Source organism: Marmota monax, unplaced genomic scaffold (genome assembly GCF_021218885.2).
Source record: "Marmota monax isolate L192 unplaced genomic scaffold, Marmota_monax_Labrador192_F-V1.1 WCK01_AAM20220418_F8-fsc00002, whole genome shotgun sequence".
Classification (NCBI taxonomy): Eukaryota; Metazoa; Chordata; class Mammalia; order Rodentia; family Sciuridae; genus Marmota; species Marmota monax.
Genome location: NW_026693571.1, coordinates 1,412,299 through 1,433,841, shown reverse-complemented (window position 1 = coordinate 1,433,841; position 21,543 = coordinate 1,412,299). Strand labels below are relative to the sequence as shown.

Below are 21,543 nucleotides of genomic sequence, written 5' to 3'. Positions count from 1 at the left end.
GTAGCTGAGATGTGCCTAGCATATTCTTATTTATTTTTCCTCCTGAATAATTGCTACTTGAGATCTAAAACAACAACAGCAAAATTTTGCCTTTTTCTACTGATGAAGCATAAACCCTTTTATCAAATGGATCACTAAAAATTAAGTCTTAAATCATTGTTCTGGGAATTTAAGAAATCTGGTTTTCTTATTTCCTCTTTGTCAGAATGTTGTAGATATAAAACCTAGAATAACTATAGTTGTTTTCTGCCATACAGAAAGTTAATCTGAGAGGGACTGAACCAGGAAAACCTAAAGACTCTAATTATATTTACTGCCAAGCAAAAATAAACTCTTGACATTTTCAGTCATATAAGACAATAACTGTCCTGAAGTCTTTGGCCAGTTTGAGTCAGGGCTGTACTTTCTTGAAGGTGAAGTATCTAACAAATAGCAGGAATGGGGCTGCAAGTAACATGCTAGAATTATTTTATAGTAAGGGATGTGAGAAAGAATTCTCTAGTTCTCTATTACATGAGAAGCTGGAAATCTTTGATTTATAAATTGTGCAACAGTTGGTCCAAATGTGAATTACATCACTTTAAACTTTAGAGCATATGCTAATAATAAATTGTGAACATAGTGTTAGGCAACGGACAAAAAAATGTAGATCGATGAATTCTATAGTTAACAAAGAAGAAAATTTATTTTGTTACTTACCTGTGAAAGCAGATAGAATAGAAAAATACTCCAAGAATGGCTCTTCCATCTGTGGTCTGTGATATTAGTATATCAAGTTTAATTTTCACAAACTCTATCGGTTGAAAAAGTTGAATTACTTAAATAGGTCTAAGTGAGGGCTATCAAAAGCAGAGATGAGAAACATAGTAAAAGAAATTGGAAATGTAAATATTCACAATATGGACATGAAACCAAATTGAGAATTAAAGGAAGGCCAGTATAAACATTTATCCCCCTAAAGTCCATCATTTAAATTGGCTTCTGTTAATATATGATATATATAGTCTCCAAAACATGCCTTAACATATATAAATGTTTCACAATAAAAGATGGAATTAAACTATAATTAAAAGACTATTAAATTTTACATACTTATTTTTGGAATATTGTGAATTGAAACCAGTGGTGGGTGCTATACAACTGAGCTATAGTCCCATTTAGCTCTTTCTTTCTTTCTTTCTTTCTTTCTTCTTTCTTTTTTCTTTTCTTTTTTTTTTTTTTTTTTTTTTGTGTGTGTGACAGGGTCATGCTAAGTAGCCAAGTCAACTTGAAGTCCTTAAAACTTCTGATCCTATTGCAGAAGTCCTCAAATATTTTGATCTTCCTGACTCAGCCTCTCTAGTAACATATAAAATTATTAAAAAAAAACTTTCATTAATTTATCCTGATTTTCAAATTATTTAAAATTTAAGCATTAAAGGGTTTCCAAATGTATTTAGCTGACATTCTTTTATTCATTTAAATCAAGTATTATTATTCAAAATGGTTTATGAATTTTGAATTCATGAATGAAGTTTATGAATCCTCATTAAATCATTATTAATAAACATAAAAAATGACTAAGTCTTATGTCTTTTCTTCAGTCATTTTTAATTTTATGAGTTCCCATTTACAAGTGTTAAAAATGGACAGGAATGACTTTACCTCTTAAGTAATACTTTATATTAATTAAAGATATTTTGATTCAATATATATGGCAATAAGTCTCCATATATTTTATCTATTAGTATTTGGATTCTTCAATGGGGATGTGGCATTAACAATCACTCCCTATAAAATAAAACACATGACTATTTTGATGGTTTTACAAATTTTTTCTCAGTTGCAAATTCTAAACAACAAAAAAATAACAATTAGAGAACACTGATTTAACTTCCATCTTTAAAGAATTTCCCATATTCTTGTGAAAGAGAATATTAAAAATATCACCTTGCTATAACAATCCACTTTGTTAATACCATAGAAGATTGATGGGAGCAAGAAATCGTTATCACTTACTGGGGAATTTTATAGTCAACTCCAGGAATCATTAGGAAATGTTCTAGGCAAAAAATCAAAACCAAAATATCATAGTTATCCTTAAGTTTTTTTTCACTATTTTGATGTTGCGTAGCTTAGTCTTAACCAAAATGTTTTCCACTTATTCTCCCCTCAAATTACTTAAAATACACATTAAACAGTACAATAGCAATGATCAAAGAGCACAAACTATTTTGAAGAACAGAAAAAAATTTCTAGCACACACAGAGAGAGAGAGAGATCTCATAGTATAGAGCAGATTCCTTTGGAGATATTGCTCAATTATCTTATAAATCATTATGAAGTTTTCTCTTTCCTCTTTGGCGGGGCATCTACTCTGTTTGCAGTCTCCACTCCATTTTCTGTTCCTTTTCTAGAAGACCGGCCTTTAATCATGGGTTTTTTCTTCTTCAGACTCGAGGCCTGAAGATTAGAATCTTCTAGCCACCTCTGAAGCCAGACTGTCAGTAAGGTCCATGTTATATATGCTTGGATGGTGCAACTGGATGACAGAACAGCAATTTCAGCGGCCAACACGTTTACGTTTCCACTGATGGAATCCGTATCCCCATCCCGGGAATGGGATACAACCAAGTGTAGCCCAACAGTGACTAATGAAACAACTAAAGTTGTGAGTCGCCCCAAGACAAACACGATGGTCCACAGAGAAACCCCCTTCTGGTACTTTTCATCACTAAAATAAAACACGTCGCACAGGTGGGAAATCAATTCAACGAAATAATGCAGCACCAAAAGAAGTAGTCCCAGGTGATTCAAGTACAAGAGATAAGCTCCAGTGATGTGAAAGAGGTGAAGACCAATGTAGATGAGTTGACTAGGGATATCTTGTTTTCGGATTCTCTGGAAGTAGAGTTCCGGAAAACCATGAAACCAGTAAGCCAACTGTGAGATGTAGAAAAACTTCATTTGAAATGTCATCATGGTGTGGGAATGAGTCCTCCACAGGAGAGTTGGGTCTGACAGGCAGTTTTCAGACATGAGGATGATTGTGCCCCAGATACAGGAGACAATGTAGAACACACTAAACTGGCCAGATTCATTAAATTTGTTCTGTTTCGCTTTGGTGAACTGCATTCTCCTGCTAATTTTATCCAGGACATACTCCTGGATCGTGGCGTGAATGATGATCACCACCAGCATGTAGAAGAACACCGTGGCCAAATCTTTGACCCCGTAATGATACAGCGTCTTGGATCCCGTAGCCAGTTCTTCTGCAGGGACGACAACGCTGTGCTGAAGAGTGAGGAAAACGATCGACACTTCGGCCGTTCCCTCGAACATGAGCCCCAGCACGAAGAACATCCCCACGCAGGAGACGAGGTCCGCATGATTCTGCAGGATGAATTCTTGGCTCAGCACCGGGGGGTTCTTGGTGCCCTTCTTACGGAGCCCCATGGTGGCGCTTCCCGGATACTCACCGCCGAGCTGCAGCTGCCTCCCTCTGGCTGCTCCCTCACCACGCCGCTGCAGCAGCTCCGGGGGCTCCACTCCCCATGCCGGAGCCACCACCAGCCCAGGGTCGTAGCGACTGCCCGGAAAAAAATAAATAAATAAATAAATAAATCAAAGGCTGTGGGGCCCGAGCGGGTCCGAGCATGCGCACCAGGGGTACGGCAGAGGCAGGGAAGGAAATCGAGCGCCGCGCCCCTACCCGGCGCCAGGCCCCGGCTGAGAGCGAGGATCTTCCTCGCGGATCGCAGCTCTCCACCTCCACTGCCTCCGCCCAGAGGCACCTCGGAGCTTTTCTTCAGGGACATCCTCATTATAAATGCGACAGCACGGAGAGAGCTCTAGTTGTGTTTTCTCAGGTTGTAAATCACAACCGCAGTGTCGTTGTCGTCGTCATCATCGTCTTTATCATCAGTCCTCCTCCTCCTCACCGTCACCTCTCTGCCAACTCTCACCGTGCTGTTTACCAGATGTCATTCCACGCACTTTGTTTTTACTTACAAATTTAACCTTCCTAGAAAGCCAGCAAAGTAGATATTGATAGAATCTGCCCCCCCACCACCACCACCACTTTTGTTTGTTTGTTTTTGTTTTTGAAGGACAGGAAACTGAAAGCACAGGGAAGTTAAGTCATTCACAGGCTGACCATCCCATATTCACAGCCAACATTTAGATCCAGTCTGGCTCTCCAGAAACGTACTTCTCACTACTGTGCTTTTAAAATCAGTCACATCTAGAAATATTAGATCAACAGCAAAACATGTTAGAAATAGTTCTATTAGCATTAATAATGATTTTGCCAAGTTAGTAATTTTGAAAAACCCGGTGGCAGCTGGAAGCCCAGGGTAGTATTTACCAATTCATGGAAAGGTCTTTTGGCCACAAACATCAAAACCAAATTTCTCCAATCTCGTGTTTCATCTGTATGTTTTTTTCGTATATTTAGTTTTGCTAAAATTCACATTTCAAAAAAAAAAAAAAAAAAAAAAAGCTGCTTTTGTAAATGCTGGTAACTTTCTCAATTCAAATTTCACATTTGTCTTCAAATCTCTCTTTTAATGGTGAGTGATTTAGCGTTTCTTTGGTGTTTCATGAGATCACAGTTATTAATGTTGAGTTAAGATTTGCAGTTTGGAATACACATTTCAGGAGAAAAGGTGCTATGAGACTAAAAGAATAAAGTCAGTTTATATTTAGTCTACCCAATTGCCTTTTATCATTGTCTTTCTGTAAGCGGTAAACTGATAAGACACTACCCAGTTTATGTGATTACTTTTATGATATGGAACAGAATATTCTGATCAATAAACAGTGTGCCTGCATTCCCTAGAATAGCCAAAAAGGAGCACATGAAATTTGCTCTGGGGAGTATTCCTCAGTTAAGGAAAATACCGGTATATTTTTCTATAGCAAGTATTCCCTATTTTTGAAGTATTTCTCACGAGATATTTTCACTTTTTTTAAGGGTCCATTACACAGTTTTTTTTTTTTTTTTTTTTTTAGTTATCCAAGTTTTAACCTCAATTATTGGCTCTGACATCTCCAGTATAAATTTTAAAAACCTTTAAGGTTAGCTAAATTACTGAAATATTATAAACAGAGGTGAGCACTTTACTACTGAGCCAAAAAAAAAAAAAATCAAACTTATTGAAAGCAATCTGTAGGAAGCAATCTAAGATAAGAGTAGTGTCTTGTAGGAATATCAAGAACTCTACTGGAAAAAGTAACTATTTACCTGTTTCAGACTAATGATAACTTAAATGTAGAGTCAGTCTGTCTTTGTATTAGCATAAACATGATGACTGATCATTTGGTGGCAAACAAACTAAATATAAAAAAAAAAAAAACACTTGTGCAATTGGAGCTCAGTGGCACATGCCTGTAATTCCAGGGGCTCAGGAGACTGAGTCAGGAGGGTGTTGAGTTCCAAGCCATCCTCAGCAACAGTAAGGTGCTAAGCAACTCAGTAAGGACTTGTCTCTAGATAAAATAGAAAAATGGGGCTGGGAATGTGGCTTAGTGGTGGAGTGCCCCTTCGTTCAATCCCTGGTTAACACCCCCCCATACACACACACACACACCGAAAAAAGAAAAAGAAAAGAAAAGAAAAAATGCTTGTACAATTTCTGAATTTAGACTTTGTTTATATATATTTTTGTTACTAGTTGATAGACTTCCTCACCCTACCTGTGCCAATATCATTTATATTTTTACCACTAAGGAAGAAAAGTACATGTCAAAATGAAGCCAACAAATATTTATGCAATGATATAAGGTGTTATTTTATTATTAAAGGAATAAAAGCATTTATGGGAAAGTTTTAAATTGCCAGTTGGCTTAATAATAAGTAAAAAATAAATATTACCCACTGTGCCCCCATTCCTTACTTGTATTTAAAAAATCACTTCTTTCATCATATTATCTTTCACTTCTTTGAACTTGTAACATAAAAAAGATTCTCTGTATTCTAAATTTTTAAAAAATATTTTATTTTAGTTATCGATGGACACAATACCTTTATTTATTTTTATGTGGTGCTGAGGATCGAACCTAGTGTCCCACATGTACAAGGTGAGCACTTTACTACTGAGCCACAACCCAGCCCTGTAATCTGAATTTTTAAATTTAAATTTTAAAATAGATGTAGTCATTATTTGAATTTTAGATGTATTTTTCACATAAATATAATCATAAAAATATAAACTGTCAAATTTCTAAAATTATTGGACTCTAAAGGTACTTTGGTGATATTATATAATATTATGCTTGACATCAGTGGTTTTATTAGCATTTTATTTCACAATGAATAAAATGTGTATAATAGTAATTTTAAAAATTATGATGGCACTATGATTATTATATCATTTAATGTACTTGGGCAATATTCCTCCTTTATACATGGCCCTGTGCCTATAGTACACATAATTATTACAATTCATATGTTGATTTATATGTTTATACATTCGTCTATGAGGGAGTAACTGAACTTCTACTCCTTTGTAACTAATCTTAAAATTAAACAAAATTTATGGAACTACTTTTATTTCTGATTTTGCAAGACACACAGAATAAAAATTTCTCATAGAGAGAAGGGAGACAAGGGAGAAAAGTTTGGTCTCCCTTTTCCACAAATGTCCTAGTTTTCTGCCTGCAAGCATTTTCCAGACCATTGTGCAAGGAGACAAAATCTAAAAGATCCAGGATATCTTGCTGATTTGAGAGACAGTACTTAGGAGAAGCTGAGGCACTAAAATTTGCTAGCAAAGCATTTCTGCAGAGAGAGGTAATAAATGAGCACCCAAAATTTACATAAATCATCCTTAGAATCTAATACTAATATTAAGCCTTGTATGCAAAGTGTTAAAATACATGCCACCCACACAGAATAATAGAAAAATTGTACATTAAAATTTCCCAAGATTTAACAGATAACTAGGGGACTTTCAATGTTGGAATAGCTAAGAATTTTCATTGAATACTTGTAGTATTCTTTGGAGACAAGAAAAATTAGAGTTTTAAGTAAAGGTAAACTTTCGCTAGAAAAAAAAACTAATATTTCTCTGAAGTTTATAAGAAGACTTAAAAAGATCAAGGTACTCCATTAGGAACTTAACCACCTTCCAAAATATCCATCCCTCAACACTGGGAAATTTACATTGTCTAACGTCTATCTAGTATAGAAGTAACAAACAAATACTGTAGGGAGCTGGGACTGTCTATTAGAATGTCAACATATAGCCTCTTCATGTGGTGGTGACATCACCATAGAACATAGCTGAAGTCTCCAAGAATGAGCTCTAAAATGAACAAGACAGAAATTCATAGTAGTTGATGACCTAGCATTAGAAGTCATATATAACTTTCATTGTCAAAACAAGTATGAACCTGTTTGCTTTCAAGAAGGGATGGAGGTGAGTATGAAATGAAGGGTGGGTATCATAGACATCACCTGCTAATGAGATGTCCTCTGAGTATTTGTGACTGAAATTTTGAACAGCCACATCTATTCCCTTGGCAACACATTTGTTTCTTCCTTCATAATAGCCAGGATTTCTTCCTAGTTGGCAGGGTAGGGGAAAGCAATAGTTTCAAGCAAATATAACATCAGGCTCAGGCTTATTATCCAGAAATTTGAAAGCTAAATTAGATCCAAGTTGAAGTGGAGATCTTTGGGTCCGTTCTTTGTTATACTTTATCTTGTTCTGAAGATCTGTGAACACAAGAAAAAAGGATTCTATAAACATTGATTGGGCTGTGTCCCTGTAGTATGCTGTTTTTATGTCCTTTGGGTATAGTCTGAGAAGAGGAATAGCTGGATCAAAGGGTGGTTCCATTCCCAGCTTTCCAGTGAATCTCTATACTGCTTTCCATATTGGCTGCACTGATATAAGGCGGGTGACTCAAAGTGGGATAGGGAGGGACAGCATGGGTGAAAATTACCTCTAGTTAGGGAATAGGGGTGGGAGGAAAAGGGAGGGAGAAAGGGAATAGCAAGGATAGTGGAAAGAGGCGGTCATCATTATACAAAATTCATGTATGAAGATATGAACTTGGTGTCAACATACCATATATACAAACAGAGATTTGATAAATTGTGGTATAAAGGTGTATTAAGAATCGTAATGCAAAAAAAATTATGAATGTAATGCGCTCCACTACTGTCATGTATGTAAGAAATTAAAAAAAAAAAAAAAAGAAATAAGGATTCTAGTCTTCACACCCACAAAGGCAAGAAAAATGCAGTGGCTTAACTAATTCAGGAGTGGGTTAATGGATGCACACAGCATTCTATGATCAATAATGATTATGGAATCTATGCAAATAATGTCTATAGACCTTTGATAAGAATTGAATATTTTTCTGTGAGAAATGGTGCAATTGTTTTTTCAAAAGCATGAGTTAAATATTATAAATTGATTTGTTGTTTGGTGTGATAAAAATTATAGGCCAAATAAGTCAAATAATGTTAATTTTTGTGATATAATAGTCACCAATCATAGTACTCATTATGAAATATTCATTATATATTAGCACTTTAAGGAACTACTATTCCATCAAGAAATTTACAGTGGGAGCAATAGAAGAATGGAGAAACTAATTTCTGACTGACCTGTACAGAGAATTGCCACACACAGAACAAATCATTTTAAAAATGTCTTATTGATTTCATTATGAACAATATTTGATTTAAAGCATTAATTTGAATCACACTATAATTTATATACTATATTTCAAATAATTGTTATTTGTTCTTTCCATTAGCTATGCCATTATTTTATATTTGTACTTTATATTTTTTGATATCTGTATTTTATACAAAGAGCTTAGCTAAAAGTGTTCTTTTAAATGACTTATTAGCCCTTTTAATTTTTAAAAGACATAAAATATCATTGCTTCTGATTTTATTAATAATAGCAAAGTATAGTGTGAACATCATAATATAGTCATATCATCTTTCAATATTTTTCTATCTCAAAATAAATGAATATAAATATGTCTATATGTACAATACCAAGGTCTAGTAATTTGAGATTGAATTTTTCAAGTAATTGCGTTGAACATTCAAATTCTTAAAGTCAAAAACATTTAAAGAAGCAAGACATACTAGAGAAAACTAATTCAAAATATTAAAGCCACATCTCTTCAAATCAACATTTACAAATAATTAGCAACCATAATTGACTGAGATAGTCAATTTATCTACATTTAACAAAAAATATAATACAATTTAGCTTGTAAAAGAAATTAAAAAGTCCCTTGGGTTTTGCCTTGATTTAATCTGTCTTAACCATTCAACTAAATAGATATTTGTTATACTTAGTAATTTCTTATGATTAATAAGACATGTTAAAACATAGGCTTTAGGGAAAACTATGTAATATGCTGAATATTTAATGGAATAAGGAAGAGTGAACAAATTTTGCATTTACAAATACTAGAGTGCCTTTTTACCAATGTATTTATTACTAACCTAAAAGTAAAAGTACTATAAGGCATTTTCTAAGTATAAACTCCTGGAATAGTTTAATATCATCAGTCTACCACTAAAACATAAGAATTGCTAAAATTAATATTAATATCAGTATTTATGTTTTTTTTCAAATATCCTCTGCTATTATTCCCCCCCCCAAAAAAAAAACCACAACTATATTCACCCTCATGGAGCTTACATCATAAATAGAGAACATAAACACATATAATATATATGATTTCAAATAGCTGATGAAAAATCTAGGAATAAATATGGATGAAAAGAAAGAACATGAGTAAATATGGACTGTTTGAGACAGTATAGACAGGAATAGTTTTTAAGAACAGGTTATATTTGAACAAAGCTCTCCATGAATTTGGAGAAAAGCACATTAAAATCTATAATGCTCTAGGACATACAAAGTCCCAGTGCTGAAGTAATAGCAAGAATGATTTCATGAACTGTAAAGAGGCCAGGAGAGTAGCAAAGGAGAGTGATGTCAGAAGGAAAAGGGTTTAAATGAGATTTTTTTTTTTAGTTTTGGTGCTAGAGATTGAACCCAGGAGGATTTAATCAGTAAGCCAAATCGCCAGCCTATTTATTTATTTATTTATTTATTTATTTATTTATCTTTCTTTCTTGAGGCAGGGTCTCGCTAAGTTGCTTAGGGCCTCACTAGTTGCTGAGGCTGGCTTTGAACTTTGGATCTTGCCTCAGCCTCCAGAGCTGCTAGGATTACAGGTGTGTTCCATCACATCCTGCATTAGAGGGCATATGTTTTAAGACATTTAATGCCATAGTTAAAGAATTTTAAGTTTGATCTGAGATTGATAGGAAGACATTGGATGTTTCATGCATCATTTTATATGAATTACTTGGCTTTTGCATGTTAGGTACACTATATATGGAAGTTGCTCTATAAGGTGTACAATAAGTCTACTTAATAAATTGTAATTTGTAAAAATGACTTATATTTCCTGATTCTAATATGACCTTTCTCTCCTTTTTTTTTTTGAAGCATATACTTAATTTCATATGTTATCTGTGAAGTGAAGTAACTCAACTAATGAGGAACACTCTGATCCTCTTTACTCATTTTGGTTATATAATGGAGCTCACATGGACAATGCTGATAAAAGCATTTCATTTATTTTTGTCTACCACACACATTTGGAGAGAAGCTAAGATTCAAGGAGAGGCATTCTAATAGTAGGAAACAACTTGTGTGAATCTTTGGAGATTTAAAAGCATTCCAATGTGGCTAAAACAAGAAGCAATCCTGAGAATATAATCATTAATATCAATAACAAGTTATAAATAAATATTTAATAATAGTCTAGAAATTATTTGCAAAGTTCCAAGTATCTTCTATATTTTTAACCAAATTCCAAAACACAGAAAAATAAAGAGCATTTTTTCAGATTGAGTGTGTTCTACAATAGAGGAAGTTTGTTATTATCTGTAAATTAAAAAAAAAAAAATAGATGTTTCGTCTTCAAAACTTGGAAGACTTATTTTACTTTAGTACCAGGTATACATCTTAAACAAATCAAACATCCATATTCCAATTTGTAGTCAAATGATTGATTTGATTATATGCACTGTTGTTTGAGTTGCATACATATCTGGTAAGGTTTTCAAACTTGTTTTCTATTATGTGGGAACAAAACCACATAGGTGATACAAAATAACCCTGTGTGTGATGAAAATAGCTTGCATTAATGGGATTAAAAAATTGAAAATAAAGTGTTGCCTACTTTTTGTACTATATGTACTATAATCTGCTGTCAACCATATGCATCATAATGCATTATAACCTGCCCATTGAAAATATATACAATTTAGCAGTTTAGACCATATAAACATCTGTTTCCATTATAAAAATTGCTTTCATAAGCTAATATACTTTGAACAAGGTATACAACTATTATGATACTTTTCAATATGTTTAAGAATACAATACAGAAAAAAACAGGTGAAGTACATTTTTTAAAAATTATTATTTTGTTTCTTTTGAGATAGAGCTCACCCTATTGCCCAGATTGGCTTTGAACTCAAAATCCTCCTTCCTCAGCCTCCCATGTAGCATGGATTACATTGTACACCATCATGCACAACCTAAAGTACTAATTTATTTTGTGAGTTAAAAATAATTGAAGGTTTTTAAAGGAATGACTTAGCAGAAGAAGTGCCTACCTGAAAGTCTGGATAAGATTGTGACACTTTTTATCTAAGGAAATGGATTGAAGACTTTGAGTTCAAATATGTTCCTAAAATTTGTGTGTATAGGTTGGTCATTTGATACCTATACAATATAATGAACAAAAAAACTTGAGTTTGTCTGTATTAATTCATTTATTGAACAAACATTTGTTAAGGGTGCCTTTGGCATTATATACATCTTTTCTCTTGCTTGATTATGGAAATGTCCCTGGCACTATGTGACATGGATATGTTCCAAGTTTCTGGTTAGAATAGAGAGTATTAAAAACAGTTTTAAAAAATAATACAAAAGTAAAGTTTGAGGCATGAACTAGGAAAGAAGTCTATCTTAAATATATTGGTTTTCTGAACAATCAATTATTGATCTCTATAGTTGATAACTCACTTTATGTCTCCCCATAGATTCATGCTGTTGATTTTAATTACTTTTCAATTGTTTGAACCTATATATAGAAGGAAAAAGACAAACATCTTGAAAACTAAAGTGTGCAACATGTTGGCAAGGGCAAAGGAGACTGTGCACCATTCCATTTATTTCTGGCAAGAAAAATGAATTTAATGTCCCTAACATAACACCTTTCTCACAAATTCCCTTTCATAGAATGCATCTATCATTGGATGTCACTTTTGTGGCCATCATGATTTGTATTCCTACTGGCAACTCTTCTATTTTACAGGCCCTAAAACAGGTTCAGAGATAACCTACAATTGTTGATGAACAACACTCTGTATTTCCTGTAATCATTTCCTTGGCTCACAAACTTGCTGATATTGTCTCCTGCTATTTGCTGCTAAGGTTATTAATGATGTTAAAAATGTACAGAAAGAGAATCAGAGTTTTCATAAGATCTGCTAATTTTCAAATAAAAAGAATTACATCTGTAAAAGCAAAGCAGATATGTTACCATAAGGACCCCAAGGCCAAGAAAAATTCTTTATATTGTCTCCTTTAATAAACAGACCTACAATTTACAAATAATTTAACGGAAGGTATTCTAATTTGGTGCAATATTTTTTTGTGGCTTTTGTTCTCAAATAATTTATGCTTTTCTAAAGTGATAAGCAAATGTAAAATTATTTCTAGAAAAATAAGTGCAAGCTCTTTTTTTCAATGCTCATTCATCATCTACCAAGTATTCTTACTTACTAGCTAGCTTGATTGTCACATAACTTAGGATAACAAATACTGGTCCCATCAAATATTTTATTTTGGAAATTAAGATATTTTTAAGGACTCTTTTCTATAGGGATCCTACAATTTTTTGAAGTAGAATAAATATGCTTTCAATAAATTACTGAGTACTAAGTTAATATTCCTCAGGTATATTATGACAGTGATGTGCTTCAGATTATAAAATTTGAGTCAATTAATATTAAACAATATTTCAAAGAACAGTGTCAACAAGTACAGTAGTTTAGACACTCACAAAGGGATAACAGTAGGATTTCAATTATGTGAAGAACAACAATAGTCAGTAGTGTAATTATAGATGTTAAAGTAGCTGAATAAAAACAAAAATTTTGTATGAGTTAAAATGGAAAATATGATAATTGAAGTATAAGAAAAGGTGATGATGTTTACATTATTCAAAATTTTTTAGAGTTAGGGAACATATTATTATTTTTATAATTATACATTATCAACACTTTTATTTTTATATAGGTATAGACATACATATCTGAGTAACAAGCCCTTTATCAGAATTTGCAAATATTTCCTCCTTGTCTATATTATGTCTTATTATTCTTTCTACAATATCTTTGAGAATTCATTTTTAACTTCAATAAAATTTAAATTATCACTTTTTTATTCATACATCATGCTATTGGTTTTTTTAAAAGAGAGAGAGAGAGAGAGAGAGAGAGAGAGAGAGAGAGAGTTTTTAATATTTATTTATTTATTTTTAGTTTTTGGCGGACACAACATCTTTGTTTGTATGTGGTGCTGACGATCGACCTGGGGCCACACGCATGCCAGGGGAGAGCGCTACCTCTTGAGCCATATCCCCAGCCCATGCTATTGGTTTTGAATATAAAAACTCATCAACATACTGATGGTCATACAGATTTTCTCCTGTTTTCTTCTAGAAGTCTTATACTTTTGTGTTTAACATTTAGTTCGTAAATTTATTTTGAATTATATTTTGTGAAACACATAAAGCCTGTGTCTAGTTTTATTTATTTTTATGCACACAGATGTTCAAATGTTCCAGTACAAATTGTTGAAAAGATAGCTCTATTTCCAATAAATTACCTCTGCATTTGTCAAAATGATTTTATGTATGTTTATTTCCTGGGCCCTTAATTCCAATCCATTCATCAGTGTGTCTATTATTTACCCAATGCCATGATTTCTAGTTATTGTATATTTATAGTAATTCTTAAAATTAAATAATGTTGCCAAGAGCATTAATTCATATGGGTAGTTCTAGGTATTTAAAAGGCTGTGGCAGGAAGATTCCAAGTCAGAGTCCAAGCTTGGCAACATAATGAGACCCTGTTTAAAATTGTTAGTATTCTTATTTTTAAAGGAAAAATATTAAAATGGGTTAATCTTAAGTTTTTCTTTCTCTAGATGGGTAATCATATCAAATCCCCTCTAAGTGTTGAATTTGTAAAGTCAGTGACATCAAAGCAGCACATAACACTGAGACTTTGTTTTTAAATAATATCATCCTACGAAGAGAAATCAGTACTTTGAGGGTAAGTGGATGATTCTATGGCTGGTGCAAAAAATATGCAAAATGAATTTGGAACATCTTTTTCACAAAATTGCCAGATAACTTATGTAATTCCCTTTAAAGAAATACAGCATAATTGCATAATTCTTCCTTTTTTTTTTTTTTTTTTTTTTGGACTGTGTAAAAGGTGACTTTCTTCCAAAGAATATGTGAACAGGAAAGAAAGAGTGGCTTTTACCCCCTTAGAGAAAGTTAGCAAACCCTACCTTGTCCAGGTAGGTCTATATGAACATTTTAAGTGATATGGCATATAGATCATATGCATCCTTGTAATGATGTAATGAAAATGGCAATTTGTTTCCACAGCTTTCCTCTCACAAAGTCATGATTCCCCATCTAATGAGAGGAAAACTTCAGATTGTTTAACTCATTTTAATATTTTTGCCTTAAAAATAAGAATACTAACAATTTAAAACAGTGGTGCCTTTTGCCTAGTGTGAAAGAACTAAGTATTCTTATGATATATTATTAAAGTAAACTCTATTATATGGCTGCTTTTTTCTTTTTCATAATAAAGTTAAATAATATTTTAGTTTACTGGAATTTTGGTTTGAAGTTACATAGTTATACCTAGGGTGACTAAATTCCAGGATATAATTTGAATCCACACCATGGCCAATTTTTGTACTGACTTTGAGCTAAGAATATTGATTATAATAGGGTTCCCCAAAAACTTACATCCACCTGTACTTGCTCAGGTGACCTGATTTGGAAGTAAACTCTTTGAACCTGTAATAAAAATAAAGTTAAGATGAGAATTAGGGTAGTTAAAACACTGGTAGTTAAATCACTGGTCTCAATTCAAGAAGTGACACAAACACATAGACACATATACACATAGGGGAGAGGTCCATATGAAAGATCAGAGATTGGACTGATGTATCTACAAGCCAAGGGATGTCAGCAATTGTCAGAAACCACCAGAAGCTACAAAATCAAAGGGTAAATTCTTCCCTGGCTCTTGGAGGGAGCAAGGCTTGTTACCTTGTTGATTTTGGACTATTAGCCTCCAGATTATAAGACAACATTTGTATTGTAAGTCATCTCATTGTGATCCTTTATTACCAAAGCCCTATAAAACACATGTTTATATTATTGTAAAAACAAAATGAAACAAAAAGAAAGGACAGGGAACAGATATCACACGTACCTCCACAAAGCTTCAAATATTTACTAGCTGGCCCTTTAAGGAAAGTTTATGCTTGCTTTATTTCCTTTAGAATTTTTGATGGGTCAGTCTAGAGTAGCCTTTGATGTAGGAATAACTTGTCCTTGCTGCTAAAGTTTGACCCACTCAATGCCCCAGGTGATAAATTAGCACTCTCCATACTAGTTGGTTAAATACCTCTTTACCCCCTGTGATATTTTTGTGCACCCTTGAGGAGTCTCATTTGACGTAAGTGTGGTTTAGTATGCGGCTGATTCAATGGGATCCCTGTGCATTTTTTCCTTTGCCTCCTTTTGGAACTCCAAATCACAGCCTACAACCACCTTAGCCTACAAAAATTGTGAATTCTTCAACTCAGGAAGATCATCATGTTATATTGGGCGAGGGGAGTGGAGTACATATTAAAGCTTCATGAGTACATATTAAAGTTTGTTTCTTTGACCCATTAGGATACCTACAAAAATTCCTTCATTTCTACATACTGAAGTTTCTGTTATTTGACCAAAGCCCCAAAGCATCTTATGCACTAAGGTACATGAATAGAATTGAGCAATTACATTTAGTCATGCAGAAACACAAAACAAATTAATTACCAAAATAACAATCTTTTTATAATACCACATTACATTAAGCTCCTGGAGGCATTATGATACCAGTCAGCTTCAATACAGAATTATAGTCAACGACCGGCCTTTCAGGGAAATAATTTAAACAGAAACAATGTGATTTTTTTCTAAAAAATTGAAAACTACAAATCTAATAATTCTTGAATACTTTGACTTTTTTTTTCTTGGGAGGGGACTTTTCTCTATATTGAGGAATGGTATACAAATATTTATTTATTTTTTAATTTGTGGTGCTGGGGTCAAACCCAAGGCCTTGCATATGCTAGGCAAAATCTCTACCACTAGTGCACATTCCCAGTCAAGAATTAATCTGCTTTATAATATTATTATCAATCGAGTTTCTTATGAAATCTTTGTCTAAATTTATTTTAAAAATTAGTGTTTACCAAATTATTTTATATTCATGTATGAATATACCACAATGAATCCTATATATATAATTATAATGCACTAATAAAGATGCTACTACTGTTACTACTACTACTACTAATAATAATAATATTAATAATAATAATAAAAGGGATACAGTAGAGAAGGACTAGAAAATCAGAAAGCAGAGAAAGGAAGGGAAAGGAAAAGAACAACGGAATGAGAATGATTGAATTTTTGTGTGCATGTATGAAATGACAATCAATCCTACTAACATGTATAATTATAATGCAGAAATGAAAATAAAATCAAGGTTTAAATTTTCTTTTAGCAGTTGGTGTTGTTTCTTAAAACTTTTGTAAAATAAAGATAGAAGTATGTATTGTGCTTTAAAAACATCTGTCAAGTATTTGTACTGTTCCTTATTTTCTCTGTCCTTTTCATCTCCCTAGCATATATCTTTCTATCTATTCCCACTGTTCCTTACTTGCTTTCTCTGCAGACACACTATACATACCTAGAAACACATAACCACAGAATGTCTCAAAGAGAATTGAAAATAGCTAATACAGAGTGAGCACTTACTATTAACCAGTAAATGATTGAAATATTTACAAGCTCTCCATTATTTAAAACTCAAATAATAATTAGACATATCCCCATAGAAAAAGTAATCAAGGTTTGAGTAATTCATATGTCGCACAGTTTTCCATCTTAATAAAGGCGGGTTAAAACAAGACTATAAGAAAGCTTCGTATTCTTACAACCATTATAGTAGACCTGCTATCCACATGTGGTATGTTCTGAGACCCCTAGTTGAGCTCTGGAACCATAGGTTGTACTGAATTCTATGTAAATCATGTATATTTCTATACATGTATGCCTATGATAAAGTTTAAAAATAAGGCATAAGAGTATAACACTAATAATAAAATACAATAATATGTTGAAATAAAAGTTATGTGGACATTGTCTATCAGAATATTTTATTGTACTTTCATCTTTTCAGTTAAGGGAAGCACCTTATGGCTTCTCTTTGGCATATCCCAACTGCAGCACAATTAATCTCATACTTTTGAGCAATTATTAAGTAAAATAAGAGTTTCTTGAGTACAATCACTGCAATACTGTTTTCAACCTGATAACCAAGAGGGATAGACATTGTGTGCACATCGTGAAATTGCAGGGATGATTTACATTCTGGGTAGGACAGAAGAATTTTGCAAAATTTTATCACACTGCTAAGAATGGCTCAAATTTAAAACAATAATTGTTTCAGAAAATTTCAATTTAATTTTGGGGGATTTTGGTTGAAAATAGGTTGATCATGGATTGACCAAATAACAATTGATAATGGATAACTAAAACCATGGAAAGTAAATGTTCAGGTAAGGGGAGACCTTTTTATTTGAACATATACATGTACATTATAATTTAATATGCTATAAGTGGCTAATGAATATTAAGTCTTAAAGGTTGCAAGATAGTATATCTGACATTCCTTCATTTCTATAGACTTGGTTTTTCTTATTTTCAACTGTTTTAAGCATATTTCAATAAAAATCATATGGTTTTCTGTGTATATAATCTTTTCTGATTATATTCTTAGAAAAAATATCAAATTATTAGAAATATTTAAGGAATTATGGCACATATTGCTGTATTGCCTTCCAGTTTTTAAATCATACTTGAGGACTTGCCTAATTAAAGATATTATACCAAGTTTAAAATTAGTTAGTAAAAAACACATCTTATAACTTGAATAACCCTGTGTTTTTTTTTTCTGTAAGTTTCTCTTAAATCTTCATGATTTTTAATTAAAATGGTGTTTATGATTTGAAAGTGAGAGAAGAGGCATTATGCCAAATAAAATAAAGCAGACTCTCTTTGGATGGGACAAAATCATCTGTTTAAGGAAAAACAAAAACAAAAACAAATGTCCCTACATAATTGTGTTGTACAGTAAAGTTTAATTACCACTGATTCACATTGATGTCTCAGGTACCTTAATCCCTTCAACACTTTCAACAGATAGCACAGAATTTTGATGTAAGGTGAAAACTTTCCATTCTTTAGTATCGTTAAAATGATTCTATGTTTTTCTGGTTCAAGGAAATATTATTTAGTTTGTCAATATAGATTTATTACATCCAGTAGCATCAGTAATTTCATTACACACACATCATTCATTTGGAGATACTATAGTTGAATATGTTTAAAATCAATCTTAGAATCTTCTGAGTGCTCTATGTTCTATCTTGCTGGGAGCCATTAGCCAAGTAGGTATGACAATTTCCTTGCCAGCGTACCCCATGTTGCAGTGACATTGAATGTACTTAACCTTGCTCAAGGACCAAGGCAGATTAGGGTGTTCCCGGTTTTAAGATAATCTTGTTTAGGGCGTTCCCAGTTTAGGTTCCAGGTTTAAGGTTTAAGATTATTCCTGCTGGGAATAGGGCGTATCCTGCTGCCTGAGTTCCCCTTGAGTTCTCACGGGATTTAGACAGTATATTTTGGAGATAGAAGCCCAGTGGAGGTGAATTTGGGAGAGAAGGTGGATTTGGGAAGAGAACGTGGATTTCCCCAGAACGTGATTGTAGACGGCTGGTGTGAGTTCGGGAATAAAGAGTTGCTGTTTGAATCTACAAGCTGTGTGGTGGCTCGTGATTGTGTGCCCAGCCAGACTGCGGCATTTGTGCCCAGCCAGACTGCGGCATTTGGTGGCCCGTACGGGGAACTTCTGAAGCTTAGAGGTAAGTGAAATTTCTCACCCTTGAGGAAGAGAGAAAGAATGGGTGAACATTTCAAAAAACAACGTGTTATTGTTTTGATTTATTTTGTTTTTATTTCAAGTTGCCTGTTCCTAGAACTTTCTCAGGCAAACTGGGGAAAATGGTTGACTCAAGGTTTGAAGTTATTCGCCTCCGAGGAAGAGAAATTGTTAGAGAAAGGAGGCACCCCAGTAAGACCAAGAACAGTTAGGACATATGTTGATACAATACAAAAATGTAGCACATGGCTTTTTAAAGACGAGTTATTAAGTATATCAATGGGACCACCATGGTATCCTGTAGCAGGATTTTTCTTCAACAAGAAAGAGATGGCTAGTTCTGTTTGCTACACTTGTCTAAGATCTTGGTTTCTACAAAGTTCTGATTAATTTACAAAGCTAAAATGTTGAAACATCAACCACTCTTTACTTATTAAGTTCCATAAGGTAATATATTTAAACATTATGTGTGTTTTCATAAATTGGTAAATGGAAAAATGTTTAATATTGCTTTGGTCTGTGTCTTTGCTAAAACAAGGTTACTAAGTGTTAAGATTCTATCATGTGTAATTTATATACAAAGAGTAGAAAAATTTTCAGTTAGGTTTCAATTATAGTATTATAGTATCATAAAAAACATGAAAGTCTTTCATCTTATTAAAGTGGAGTAATTTGTCTAAATCAGAAATTTTATAAGAGCTGTTTCAGAATGTAAATTTATAAGAAGGGTTAACAGTTAAAAAAGAGATAAAAAGATTCAAGATGTGGGAATACATATTAATATAAAAGGTTAAAGGAAAAAGAAATGTTTCTAGATGAGATAATCTCTGTGTGGTAAAGTAAAAAGTTGTAAAATGCCATTTAAAAAGATTTTGAGGAAACTAGACTTAGTTTAAAAGCTTGAGAAAGGAAGAAAGAAGAAAAAGGTATTTGTACATGGCAGATTGAGACAAAGCTTCTCCATGGAGTTAAAAAAAAAGCCTTTGGTTGAAAGGCAGCCATGTAAACTAACATTGAAGCGATTTAAACAAAATCTAAGCCTCATTTAAAAGAGTGAAGCTGTAGGTGGTGAAAAAGTACATTTAAAAGTACAGTATAGATGATAATTAAAAGGCTTTAAAAGGTTAAATTGAAGGTGGTTAAAATGCCTTCACGATGGAGGAAAGAAGCTTAATCTTAAAGGCATTACTTTAAAAAAATGGGAAGATAATAGGATAAAAGATATTTAGATAAAGAAGATTAAAAATTTAAAGTGAAAAACTTTAAAGACAGAAGTATAGAAAGTTAAAAAGAAAAAAGATAAAGAAGATGTAAAAAGATAGAAAAGATGTAGGAAGACAAGAATTTTAAACCCACAAAATAGGGAAAAGAAAAAAAACTAGGAGGAAAATAAGCAACTAAGGGTAAAAATACAAACCTTAAAAAAAGACAACTAGAAGATAAAAATAAGATAGAAAATGGTTGAAAATGTCAAGTAAAGGTATTTCAGATAGAAAATGCAAAAAGCTAAGACAACTATTAGATACAGACATACTTATTAAAGCAAAAAGAGGGAATTGGAAAGGGGTATATATCCCCCAAAGATAAACTTAAAATAATGCTTTTTACTCTAAACTTTTAAAATTTGGATTCATAAGGACTTAGTGCTGCGGAAAGACACATGTATCCAAAAAATGTACATAAGCCTAAGGTACTTTGGAAAGATATTCTAACAGGACAATGGAAAGGTCCTGACCCAGTGATGTCTGGAGTCGGGGTTTTGTTTGTGTGTTTCCACAGGGAGAACAGCAGCCGATTTGGATTCCAGAGAGATTAACTAAAACAATTTCTACAGATCGAAAAGAAGATAATTTGACGCAAATCCATAACAGCTGATATCCAGAGCTCCAGCTTGGCCATTCTTACATCTGCGACAGTGATTAACCAGTGATATAATTTTTATTTCCTTGCCAGCGCACCCCATGTTAATTGTGGTAGTGCTGACATATCTTTGCTGATGGTGTCACCAGTGATGCAATTTTTCCCAAGGAGCCGTCAATTGGCTTGGTGTCGTGGCATTTCTGTATCCTCCTCCCTTCTGCTAGTGATGGTCTAAAATTTGGGGGCCAATGGCTTATGCTGGACCGGTAGTCAGTGACGGGTATGATCCAATTGCAGTGGTATCAACCTAAGACAGGAGGCTGACG

General features: G+C 33.3%; 1 protein-coding gene across 1 annotated transcript; it reads right to left on the bottom strand.

The window, feature by feature from the left end:
- Positions 1-448: 448 nt before the first annotated feature.
- Positions 449-3,852, bottom strand: Tram1l1 (translocation associated membrane protein 1 like 1). Its single transcript, XM_058583947.1, has 2 exons — positions 3,692-3,852; positions 449-3,568 (listed from the first exon to the last, which is right to left on the bottom strand). The coding sequence occupies exon 2, from the start codon at positions 3,433-3,435 to the stop codon at positions 2,317-2,319; it is 1,119 nt and encodes a 372-aa protein (XP_058439930.1). The 5' UTR covers positions 3,436-3,568; positions 3,692-3,852; the 3' UTR covers positions 449-2,316.
- Between the last annotated feature and the right edge of the window lie 17,691 nt (positions 3,853-21,543).

Coding starts and splice junctions, on each gene's coding strand:
- Tram1l1 (XM_058583947.1), bottom strand. CDS start 3,435: ATGGGGCTCCGTAAGAAGGGCACCAAGAACCCCCCGGTGCTGAGCCAA.